The following is a 12,651-nucleotide window of genomic DNA, read 5'->3' as shown; positions in this document are numbered from 1 at the left end:
TTTACCAGAAAAGTGTACACAATTTAGAGGCTGAGAATCGCTGGCCAAATAAATAGCCGCGTCTGAGATATTCCCAGCGACTCGAGCAACGAATCAACCGGTACGCATGGCCTGTCCGCGCGGCAACTTCTTTTCCGCGCACCCCAGCGGATACGCTGTGCAACAGGAAACGATCGAAAATCATCGATCTTCGTGGAAAAATGTTCGAACGGGGCGCTGCTCCGTTCTCGATCTCCGTGAACGATAGCCCACGCGCTCGACTAATTGATTTGTAAGGAACGCCTTAACGAGCCACGGAATTCCAGCGTGGAGCAACACGCGGGCGCACGTACGCCGCGTCTAGGGTCTAGGTACCATAATTGCGGGGTTCCACGTCGGGGCCAGCGTTCGCGCAATTATCCCCGGCGCTCTTTTGCCGCGCGGAAGATCTATGGGACAGTTGACGCGGACAAGGCGAAATACAATCGCGCCTGGCGTCCCAGGGCTCTCGCAGCCGGCAATTACACGCGATTCGCGTAATCGTAAAACGAAACGTTAAGCATGGGGAGCTGTTATTTCCGAGTCGCGAGGCGAAAACGTTGCCGGGTTACCGCGGCGTAAATCAACCGCCACCTAGAAGGGACGTAGGATAGAGAAACGCGAGTTCCCCCGCGGGTGCATCCTAATAATTGCGAGTGTCCACGCTGGGAATAATTCACCTACGTCTAACGCGGATGCTGTTCCACCGTCGCGCGTACGCTTCAGATTCTACCGGGTCGATAGCCTAGAAGTAAGAATCCGCGGTGGATTCCGTGCGAACCGATCACTGTCTCCAGATAGCGTTTCAGGAGCCTGCATGGTAAAGCGGAGTCGTAAGGATCGAGAGGGCAGCCAAGTTTACGCGCCCGAGCATCGCTTAAGAGTCCTCGTTGCATACTTACTGCATTACTAGCAAAATAGAAATTTATCAAAGAAATGTCGATAGGTGAATAATAATTTTAGCTGAAGAAGGTATTCAGCAAAATTAAGGCGAGCACAGAAGCATCGAAGTTCGTAAACCAGCGAGGCCACGGCTACCGTGACACGATCGGTTCGCGCACCGTCGAGGGAAGGGTCGCTTCGCGGTCAAGATACCAACAACGTTACGTCACCGGTCGCAGGTGCGGTGCGGTACGGGTTCGCGATCTGTTATCCCCCTACAACAAGCTGGGCAGGGCAGAATGAGCGGGCTACGAAGAAGCGCGACGTCGAGAAGTGTAACGCGAGCGCGAACAAGAAGAACAAGGTACGTGGAACAGATGGCAGAAGGAGTAGAAGCGGCAGAAAAAAATGCTGAAAAAAAAGAATAAGAGGAAAACGGTAGGGAAAAGAAAGTAAAAAGAAAAAAGAGGAGAGAATAGGAACGAGACGAGAAGTCGAGGACGCGCGTCGTCGCGAAGAAGGAGGCGAAGCGAGCGAGCGTAAAAAGGCAGAGAGACCGGCGTGCTCCGCCCCAGGTACACGAGCAACATGGCCGCTGAGGGACGGATTGGCGGAGGCCAGCCACGATACCGACGTCGTCGTGACGCCCGCGCTTCACTCAGCTTGCCTCAAACTCAACAGTCTTCGTTCCCATCGGCTCTTACGGCACTCCTCCGCTTGAAACGGTCGCCGCCCACCCTACGCTGCTCTCCCCCCAACATCTGCTCTCTCCCACCCCTTTGTATTTCACGCTACACGTATATGTATATATATATATGTATATATATCTGGCTATCTCTCCTCCTCTCCTTTCGTTCCCCTCGTTGTCTTCCCCTCCCCTGGTTACGTACCCGGTTCGCGTACATCCGTCTCACTTCATCGAGGATCCTCCTCGTCGCTGATGCACCCTCTGCGATGCACCCACGCACCAATACCCGCTCGAACGCTGTAAGCTCGCCGATGACACCATCGAGCAACCACCGTAGGCTCGCGACAAGGCTGAAAACCGTCAGGCAAGGACACTCCGCTGGTTTTCTATAGCGGACACCACTTGGGCTACTTCTAAAAGATACTGTGCAACGATAACCGGAATCGCGACTCATTATCCAGCGCGCGTTAAGGGTGTCGTTCGTTGACATGTATATATGTATATGTACATAGTGTTCGCAGAGTCGTCGATGGCGGTTGAATCGCAGTGCGATTTCCAGTCGTACCAGCGAACAGGTTTCCTCGAGGAACACTTCGCGGAGATGCAAACGATAATTGGCCGACCGGCAATTATCAAAATCGAGGAAGGAAGATCTTGGCTAGTATCGCGGCGGACGATCGTCGCCCCAGGCGATAGTCGTTATTGCGTTCCCTAGTAAATTGATTATCGCTCGTTTTTGATCGCGCGCGGTTCTAACTGCGACGAACCTGGCGCACCACGTGCACGAACGTAAACGCGATGGAGCCTGCCGATGTGCGCACACGTTCCCCATCCAGTTGCGTAACATCATTTATTCCGCACGCGACACGCCGCAAACGCTTCTAACGAAGTTTCAATATTCATGAAGGATGAATATCGACTTTTCCATGGTAATGCAAGGTTAACGAAGAGGTCTACTTTTTTTACGTGCCGTTTCTTGTTTTCTAAGAACAGCATGTATCTCTCCTCGTGAAAATGATCGATCGCTTAACCTTCACCTATTAATTGAGAAGGTCAACTTCATTCCTCACGGTGATTGCCAATGTTTTCAATACGATTCATTCGACTATGAATTACTTGATTATGTGTACATTTACGTTTAATTAAAGGAAGTGAACGCAAAGGATGGTAAAGGGTTCTTAATTCGATTTTGGTTCCAACCACCCGCCTCGAATAAGGTCATCAGACATTCGTTGGACTTAACGCAACGCATTTAGACGAAATGGAAATTTTAATGCCCAAGAATGAGTGTATTGGTCAAGAGACAAGCAAGCGGCATGACAAAACGATTAAAACGATATTGAAAATTGTGTAAGGATATAACTATTTCGATAAGTGATGTATGCTCGATACATTAGAATAGAATGCAGAGGTTACAGGTGCCTCCTTAACCCTAAATTGCCTATTATGCGGTTCGTCTGAGAGCAGCCAGAGGAATTAACGCAACCGAAATGATTGACACAGCTGAGTCAGCGATTCGTCGCGGCACTCAAGCTATCACAATGGAAGAGGGAACTAACGAAACGCTTGCATAATAATTCATTGTAGGTATCTACTAGACGGGACAGGCGAGAGAGGATCGTTACTATTATTATATGGAGAACCATACGCAGTTTCTTAAAGCCCACCACGAAAGTTTACTGTAATTGCGTCTAGGAAACGCCGAATGTTACGGCGTAAGCTAATGGGCTGCGATGATAAATGCCCGTGAAACTAACAGTTATATCGGTAGAACAGCGAGCACAGAGGAGGAACTACTTGTTGATTCGTCATACTTTATGTACCGAGAAGCGGTACGTAGGAACGGGGAGAAGGACGGCGTAACTTCGAATGCCTTCATACGATCGTAAGAATTACTACTATTGGCGTATCAGTATCGCAATTAAATGGTAAACTGATTGAGCGAGCGTACCTTAGTGGAAATCGGGACCTCGCGTTTGATATATGGCGGTTAGAAATCCTTCCTGGTAGATTCTGATGGCGAACTGAAAATACGAGGCAATACATCATGATAAGGTATCGTATCTAAAAAATGATGCAAGGCGCATGGTTAATTTAATTACCTGTTGTAACTGGCGTACAGCGTAGATTGAATTGTGATTTATGAGTGATCATCCCCGCCGTGAAACTGAAACAAAATTTTATTTGAATCAGCGACGAACGAGAAATTAAATAGATACTCGTTACTGGAGCGGTTACCAGGGGGCAGCATCTACTAGAATAAAGTCTGGAGCCACCTATGTTTATTAAGTTCAACTGGTTACTCAAATTCATATACTCTAGGTGGTAACTTAATACGATATAAAACCTCTTATCTGAAGAGTTCTCTCATTCAACACGGAGTAATAAAATTGACAAAAATAAAATTAATATGTATACAATACATTTTCAGCAAAGAATAAAATCAATTATACATAAATTATTGAAATTCATACACCATTTATTCTATAAATTACCAATAGATGGCACGTGTATCTTCTTCCACATAGTTGGAATTTTAGGGTTATGTCGAAAATGTTGGCAAACCTGACTATATATATACCTCTTTTTAGCCGTACATTAAATATTATGATTATTTAAATAGTTTATATAATAAAAATCAAAATATATAATATATATGATACAATATAAAAGAAATATATTTCTATATTATATATGTAGAAATATATAATATAGATACAATATTCTTAACATTTGCTCTTTAATATCAAACCTGAATGTACTAAAATATCTCTATGCATGTAATTTATACTACCAGAGAGGAATCATTTTTATAATTTTAAACTTGTATCGTCCTATATTGTTTAAAGATTCCTAATTTGTAGAATTTAAATGCCATAAAAATTGAAAAGAAAAAGATCGTGTAACAGTATAGTTTAGAAGTCGTTACTTACTTCATAACGTACATTCAGACGGCAAAAATTTGAAATGTGATTTCATCCGTAGTTGCACGATTTCTTTCATTCCACTTGGTCTGATTCATCACTCTTCAGTAAATAATGTTGGTTATCGATTAAGATATGCACACTGAGATTTTATGCACGGTAATATGTAGTAATATTAAAAAAATTTCAAACAATTAAAAATTGTGCAGTTATACCGAACGCGGCCGCGAAAGTACTGAACACCACCTGGCGGAACTCTGTGAAAGTGAAATCAGCTGACCCTGTCGTCCAAGCGTCAAATGCGTATTTATAAATAGTGTGGCGTACGAGTTCGTCGTGAGCTGAAGTAATTCTTCAGTAATCGAATGTCAAAATGGTTGATATGAAAAGCAACGTGAGTTTTGCGTGTCAGCGATGTTTACAACCTCTCAGATTAGATCCAAGTTTTTATCATCTTGGGGAACACACGCTAGCAGAACTTTCACGTAGGTAATTTCTATTTCAAACTTTATGATTTTCCGAGAACTACTTACTACCTATTTTGTCCCATAAACCGAGATAACGCATTTTTTTTTTTTTTTTTTCTTAATATGCTCTTTAAAATGCAGTCGATACATTTTCCTTATTCTCGCGTACGTATGATGCATTTTGTAATTACGCTAGTATCACAATTTTCGACGGATTATTTATATTTCGTAAATTATCGTATCGATAATATTTTTTATAATCGTCTAGAGCAATTATCGTGCTGTTAACAAGATACAAGATAACGATATGTTTCATAGAAAAAACAATAATTTTTTGTAACAGTTCCCATCCAACAACAAGTGGTGGGTGAGATTGAGCCCCAAAGTGGAAGCATGGAACATTTGGTGCCACCGTTTAAATTAACTGAATCTGCGAATGGAACCAATGGATTTATGTTAGTTGGAGATTCCGGGGAAACAGAAAACCTTAGTCATCATTTAAAGGTGAGCTGAATAATTCTTTATTAATCTGTAATTAATATTAATGCGACTTGTTCGTTTTTAGGTACGAGCAACATTATTTGATATTCTTAGTAGTAGTAGCTCTGCCGATCATCCACTATGCGATGAATGTACGGACAGTCTTTTGTTATTAATGGATCAACAATTACGAATGACCGAAGGAGAATGGTCTGATTACAATGAGTACCTAAAGAAACTAGAAATGGAGCAGCAGCAACAGGGTCACGAAGACGTGGAAATGGAAACTCTCACAAAAGAATTACAGGATGTGAAGTCAGAGGAGGAAAGAATGATAAGTGAACTAGAGGCATTGAGAAAGGAAGAAATCGCGACTAGAAACGCCATAGCTCAGCAAGAAAGGGAACGTGAGAGGTTACAAAGTGAAGAAGACAGGTATTGGAAGGAATACTCGAAACACAAAAGAGATCTCATATTAGCGGAAGATGAATATCGTAGGTAATAACGAAGTCTTGTTACTCTGATCCATTTCCCACATTTTGCCTTTGCTAACACTGAAAATTTGTTTAGCTTGGAGTGCCAGTTAGCATACGCTGCGTCACAACTAGAAAGACTGAAGAAAACAAATGTTTTTAATGCTACTTTTCATATCTGGCACTCGGGACATTTTGGAACTATAAATTCGTTCAGGTTAGGAAGATTACCAAGTGCACCGGTAGATTGGAGTGAGATAAATGCTGCTTGGGGACAAACAACATTGCTGCTAACAGCTCTCGCTAGAAAAATGAATCTTACGTTCAAACGTTTTCGTTTAGTGCCATTTGGTAATCACAGCTATATCGAAGCTTTAGACCAACACAGGGAGTTACCTCTTTACGGAAGCGGAGGATTTAAATTTTTATGGGATACAAAATTTGATGCGGCAATGGTAGCCTTTCTTGACTGTTTACAGCAGTTTAAAGAGCAGGTCGAGAAAGGGGACAGCGGATTTTGTCTTCCTTATAGAATGGATCGTGGAAAAATTGAAGATTCCGCAACAGGCAACTCTTATTCCATCAAGTATTATTATTTCTATTAACTACACATACTTCATTTTAATTAAGTTCGTTTTAAACATTTATTCGATGTACACTGTTTTAGAATCCAATTCAATTCGGAAGAACAATGGACCAAGGCGTTGAAGTTTCTATTGACCAATTTAAAATGGGGTCTTGCTTGGGTTAGTTCCCAGTTCACAAAAGACGAGGCTGAGCATTAACTTGATGTTAATTTATGCAAATTCACCCAGTCTTAATCATACATCTTTTACACTCACTTATGTACATACACGTTGTTTGTAAATAAACTCAGTTAAAGGAAAACCTTTTATTTTGATTCTGTTCGGTAATACTTATTTTAAACAACTTTTTATAAGTGTCAGTTAGGAACAGTGTTCAGGTTTGTTAGCTAAAAACCAGGTTATACCATACAGTAAACATGGAGGACTTTGAACTTCCTCGGAATTGATGTACTCTTTTACTTCTGGGATGCTTAGTTCCACCACTTCGATAAGCTCCCCTTCAGATGCAGCACCCCCTCCTTTAATTTGACGAATTACTCAAATTTAAGGACAAGGAACAGGATTTTTCCAAAGCAATTTATTGAACATTATCATATTAAATAAATAAATATCATATTGTATTTATTGCTATTCCTAATAGCGATGAGAAGAATATCATTTCAAAGAGAACAATTTCAAAGTAATTATATTTATAATCAAGCTTACCAGGATGTATATGCATCTCATCTGTAACTTCCACATAGAAGAGCGTATGCTTGCAGACTGAAGTAGAGACGTACCTACAATCAATCCATAAAAAAAAATATATACACTAACCATACAAAACAGACTACAAGCGCCAATTATACTTATTATCATTCTCGTTTAATGTGACATATTTTACACGTGCACAGAAAAGAAAAGCAGACGCAAATGCGAAAATGGAAACAACGGTACGATACACGCGCGTATGCAGACGACACGATGACGTATCACCTACGACACCCCTTACAATGTCACGAGACAAAACAATGACATTCCATATATCTCACAAGTTTAACAGACGATTTTAACCAACAACTATTTTGTCAATCGACAGACCTGAATGTAATGATATATTTAAAGTCCTTCGCTGGTGCTTCGTATCCACATTCTTCTCTTACTTCGTCCCTCGCGATCTCGACAAGTGGTTTGTCCTTATCCACGATACCGGCGCAAAGTTCTAGGGTCAAGCCCATCGTCGGAGGATATTGTCGAAGGTCAACCGGTCCATGTTTCTCCGGTAGAAACGTATAAAAAAACGCCGGACGAAATTGTCGGACGAACACAAGCTTCTTTCGGCTGGTGTTGTAGATAATTATACTCACACCGTCGTGTGCCCTTACCACGTCCCAGTCTTTACGTTCGCCATCTTGTTGGTAATGTATCCGAACGGGTCTGATCCACGGTGAATCCGACGGGCATTCTCCCACGCGCATTTCTCGCACATCCAGCATTCTCTGCCGTATATCCTCCTTTTCTTTCCCCTCTGCCATGATATTTATCCGTTACGCGCAATGGTGCGGCCAACGTTCGACTCCACGCGATTGTTTAACTCCCGTCGGTAATGTTTCGGCGAACATGCGCAACGGACACCCGCAGATGCCGCGCACGACATCAAACTGAAACGCGCAATCTCGAGTGCGCATCGAAGACGCGCGTCTCGTTTGAAAGAAATGTAAACATTTCGGTTATCTATGAGATAAAGCGGGCAAAAATGTGTTTCTAGAATCAGCCACGGGTCTCGTGGCTTTTATCGACACCGCCTTAGATATCGTAGAAATTCTCAGCTTCGCAGAAGTTCGTACTACGTGGAAATTCGTACTTCAGTTGCCTTATCGAGCGGACGTATTTACTTTTACTTTTTAATGGAAGTCCCCGATGAATTTTTCTTCTTCTCCCTCCTCCTCTCCTCTTCCCTGGCTCTTCTGCCCCTTCTGCCCTTCTTCTTAAGCTCTTCCGCTTTATAAGCGTCTATAATTTCTTGCTGGCGAACTTGAGTATCGACGTGAATAACGTCAGGCTTTTTGCGATACCTGGCGACCGCCGCGGGAGGTGAGAATTCGATCTCCATATCGGACGCCGTGGAGCTGGACGCGTCGGAAGCCTCGTCTTTGTTCTTCACGATCTTAAATTGCAGCGGTTTCATCGGTTCAGATAAACGGGGCTCCTCCCCAGATGTTTCCTGCCTGATAGGATACATCGTCACATAATAGGTGCCGTCCTTCCTATGAATATGCAACGTCGGCGGTGGTTCTGGTCCATCCTCTTCCCCTTCCATTTTCGATTGCTTCTGCATTCCTTGGTAACTCATGGGCCTTCCACTTCGTTGACGTCTGGTGCCGCTCCTCTGTCGCGAGGGTACCGATCTCGCGCGTTCAGTAATTCTTCCTCGATCGCCCCTTCCGCGATCGAGACGGCCACGCTCGAGTCTTCCACGATCGCCTCTTCCACGCTCGAATCTCGCGCGATCAACTTTCCCCGATTTTCCGTCAGCTCTTTCCAGCGTCTCGTACTCTTCTTCGATGGCCAAGGAATTCTCTTTCGCGTCTTGCAACATCTCGTACAGGTAACGACCGATGGCACCTGGTCTCCAGCCGATGCGTGGTTTCAACTTCCCCGCCGTCTCCATAGAAGTCCATAACCATCCCATATTCGCTGGGACCCTCATACGCAGCTCGATGCAATTTCTGTGGCCGAAAGTGGTCCCTGGATAATAATCACCGACGAAGTACACGTATCGCATTACCCGTTTGCTGACTGGGATCGGGGATTGCAGGGAAGTGACGCGGTCGCCACCAGGTCCTAAGGCTCTCTCTCTGTAATCAGCTGGCGGATCCGTTGCTTTCGTTTGCTGGTGACCACGATGGTCTCGTTGAGCACGCGACTTCGGGGCACGACGTTTCAGAGGCCCTTTCGATGCCTTCTTTCCCTTGCCACGAGCTTTCCGGTTAGCTGCATGCTTCGCACTGGCCCTCATTCTGCTGGAGATATGAGTGGAACTCTGATCCATGCTACCATTGTCCGCAGGCTTCTTTCGTCTCGATTTGCATTTTGGCTCACCACAAGGACCCACCTCCGCCTCCATTAACACGGAAGACGCGGGGTCCAGCTGCTTGTCCGTCTTCTCGTCCTTCTTCTCGTCCTTTTTCCGATGTTTCGTGGACACGGTCGTCGAGCCAACTTCTGGTAAAACAGGTATGGCCTCGCGAACGATCCCCAAACGAGGTGGCACGTTAATTCCTCGCGGGATCGAGGACGTGTAAGGGGATACGTGAGATCGTGCATCGTCGACGAATTTTCCTTGTACACTGCACGGAGCGGTGCAAGTAGGCGCTGACGTCCCTGGTCCTGCGTGAGCGCTTCCAGCTGGCGTCTTTCTCTTCTCCGATGGTTGTTCCTGGACTACGTAGTCTCTGTCCAAATCTCTACCAAAGTAAGGACTCTCCGATGGATCCATTAAACCGAGCCCTGGCAAGCCAGGCACTTTCCCGATGGAATCGACAAAGTCCTGCGCATCTTTGAACGCTCTGATCAAACAGTCTATCCCCATGCAAGGCTGTTTCATACACTTGGCAGCGCCTCGTGGCAGTTTCGCATCCTTCCCAGGACAAACGCAAGTAGGCTTCGCCCCAGTGGACGTCACGCGAGGAGTGCAAGCGTCGAAGATCGCTACCACGTCCTTGTCTTGAGACGACGCTTTTCGTGGCGGAACCATCACTGGACCACCAGAGCAACTACAGCTGGCCATACCTTTCTCCTCGCCGCCACCTTCCATTCTAATATCTCGATTCGCTTTTTCATCGTCCCAGATGTAATCCGTATCGTGGCTGGCCCATCTGTAGCCGGTCGTGGTGTAAATCTGCTCTATGTCACCGCCGCCTCTCAACCTCGACTGTTTACCACAGGGTGAATCCTGTTTCAGCGCGTGCAACGCGGGCAGCAGATTGTTCACGCAGTAGGTATTGGCTAATGTGTCCTCTACGCGTCGATCTTCTCGCGTGGACAGTAAATCAGGGTTTCTCAGTTTCATGCAGCAAGGACGATTGCAACCGGAACGGCATTCCATGGGATGCTTCGCTCGATCAGTGGGCAAACAACAGCAGGTAGGTTCGTCAGGATAGGCCGTGTAGATCAACTCCCTGTACCTTGGATCGTTCAGCTTTTCGGCCGAGGTCAAGGTCTTGAACGCAGGATCGTCCATGGAAATGCGCGGAGGGGAATCTGGCCGCTTCAGTAACGGTTTGTCGGTACCCTCTTCGTTCCTTGAACGCTCCTCGTCCTTCGATTTTTCCGGGGAAATGTAAGTGCACAGAAACTTCTGGAGCGGCGAATCCTCCAGCATGAACGATTTACCGCTCAGAGAGAACTGTTCGATGATGGAACTTCCGAAACACGATAATCTCAGAATTACAGTTATCCTACCGGATACTTTCCCATTAGGACCGGTTAGATCGAATGAATCCTTCACTACGCACGCTGTGGATAGTCCGTCGGTTTTATTTTGAGTCGAAGCTACGTGGTTGCACATGCACGTAGGCAAAGTGATCCTAGTTGTGCCCAGAAACAAACGACTTTTCTCTGGACAAGCAGAATCCTTACGATAAAGTTCCAAAGTCAGAGGCGACCATCTTATCGCTCTGATAAGGCAACTAGGCGTTTTAGCGAACAAACACGATTTTCGAGATTTAGAATCGCTCGAAGTTTCATTCGCTTCTCCATTTTTGGGGATATTTATCTCGTACTCTGGTAAATCGGTGAATCTCGCGCAGACTAGTAAATCTTCAATTTTGACGTCCGGTATTTCAGGTTTTAAAGTCAATTGATCGACGAGGACCTCCAGCATATAAAGTTGCTCCCTTTTCGGTTTGGCGGTCTTCTTTTTCAGGGCCATTTTTCGTTATGCCTTGTTCGGTGTTCGTTGCACAGGAATTTAGAAGGGTTGCGAACTCGCGGTGAATACTGTGGAGACGTTTAGCCGAAACGCGCCATTAATTTTGTGATCGTTTTACGCCCAATAAGTGTACGAACCTAACCGCGCCAACGCGTTCGATCGATTAATTTCATGTCTAATTGATTGCATACGGTTACCATAACAACACGTACCAGCAGCAGAATTCATCGACAAAGTTTCTATAACGTGTGATCGTCTCGTAAACCATTCTTTAAAAATGGCTCACTTCTTGCCCTTCTTTTTATCCTTCTTTCCTTTTCCACCCTTTCTTCTTCCCTTTCGCGTTAATTTCTCTTTTACAATCCCTTTGAGCTCGTCTAGCGTCGTTCTATCCGGGTATTCAGACACTTCCTTCTCCAAAGGCGGTACCAAACGCCTAACGCAGTATTCCCTTTCCTGGCCCGTGTTCTTGAACCCAAAGAACTTGGGATGCAGTTCGTAGTGGGTCATGATCGATCGACCGAAACATAACAATCTCATTTCCATCTCCAACGTTCCAGATGGATTCTCGCCAGGGTCCAACAGATTGAAGCTACCTTTCACCATGAACGGCTTTGGCAGATTCTCAGGATCGTTCTGAGCCATCGCTACTTGATCGCACAGGCAACCAGGCAGAGTGATCTCGGTCTCAGCTACGGGATACGTGTCACCCATACGAAATACACCGACCTTTATCAACGTGGACTGCAATTCCCTTACCAGATCCTTCGGTTGCTTCACGAACAGGCAGCTTCTGCCTATCATGAAGTGAAAGGTGCCATCCTCGGTAGGGGGTGGCGGTTTTAGCGAGTAGAAGTCCTCGCGCGTGATCTCGAACACTGGGAAGTCGAGGAATTTGATCTTCACCACAATTGGGTGTTCACCAATGTCTTTGATCTTGCTGTTCGTCAGCATCAACCTGTGGATCAGCATCTCCACCATGTAGATTTGCTCGTCACTACCACCAAAGCAGGACATCTTGCTGTTGAATCGTATCGAAGGCGGTTAGGATCGTTTGAGAGGTCGGAAGAGGGTCGATGACAGGTTTTATAAGTGAAATTTTTGACACGAAGAATTTTTCGAGGTTCGACCAGTAACGGAAAATGACAGATCGAACGCGAGACAATCGAATCGCGACTATCACGTGTCGTTGACAGCTTTGTCCGTTCGATCATAGTACT

The 12,651-nt window shown here is 45.1% G+C and overlaps 4 protein-coding genes across 5 annotated transcripts; 1 reads left to right on the top strand and 3 right to left on the bottom strand.

The window, feature by feature from the left end:
* The first annotated feature begins 4,793 nt into the window (after positions 1-4,793).
* Positions 4,794-6,820, top strand: Atg6 (Beclin-1-like Atg6). 2 transcript variants are annotated; one of them, XM_076906185.1, is made up of 5 exons: positions 4,794-4,997; positions 5,323-5,483; positions 5,545-5,957; positions 6,030-6,518; positions 6,600-6,820. In XM_076906185.1, exons 1-5 carry the CDS (start codon positions 4,886-4,888, stop codon positions 6,715-6,717), a joined length of 1,293 nt encoding a protein of 430 aa, XP_076762300.1. In that variant the 5' UTR covers positions 4,794-4,885; the 3' UTR covers positions 6,718-6,820. The 2 variants fall into 2 exon arrangements, with proteins under 2 accessions (XP_076762300.1, XP_076762301.1); XM_076906186.1 differs by having other exon boundaries at positions 4,865-5,001.
* Positions 6,810-8,078, bottom strand: LOC143430166 (uridine diphosphate glucose pyrophosphatase NUDT14). Its single transcript, XM_076906187.1, has 3 exons — positions 7,600-8,078; positions 7,225-7,298; positions 6,810-7,037 (listed from the first exon to the last, which is right to left on the bottom strand). The coding sequence occupies exons 1-3, from the start codon at positions 8,031-8,033 to the stop codon at positions 6,880-6,882; spliced, it is 666 nt and encodes a 221-aa protein (XP_076762302.1). The 5' UTR covers positions 8,034-8,078; the 3' UTR covers positions 6,810-6,879.
* Positions 8,079-8,395: 317 nt separating this feature from the next.
* LOC143430129 (uncharacterized) lies at positions 8,396-11,458 on the bottom strand. The gene has a single exon (XM_076906129.1). The coding sequence runs from the start codon at positions 11,429-11,431 to the stop codon at positions 8,396-8,398; it is 3,036 nt and encodes a 1,011-aa protein (XP_076762244.1). The 5' UTR covers positions 11,432-11,458.
* A 255-nt stretch (positions 11,459-11,713) lies between these two features.
* Positions 11,714-12,448, bottom strand: LOC143430128 (uncharacterized). Its single transcript, XM_076906127.1, has one exon. The coding sequence runs from the start codon at positions 12,446-12,448 to the stop codon at positions 11,714-11,716; it is 735 nt and encodes a 244-aa protein (XP_076762242.1).
* Positions 12,449-12,651: the final 203 nt, after the last annotated feature.

This window comes from Xylocopa sonorina, chromosome 13 (genome assembly GCF_050948175.1).
Source record: "Xylocopa sonorina isolate GNS202 chromosome 13, iyXylSono1_principal, whole genome shotgun sequence".
In the NCBI taxonomy this organism is placed as follows: Eukaryota; Metazoa; Arthropoda; class Insecta; order Hymenoptera; family Apidae; genus Xylocopa; species Xylocopa sonorina.
Note: the sequence above shows the minus strand (reverse complement) of the source record. Positions and strands in the feature narration are given on the sequence as shown.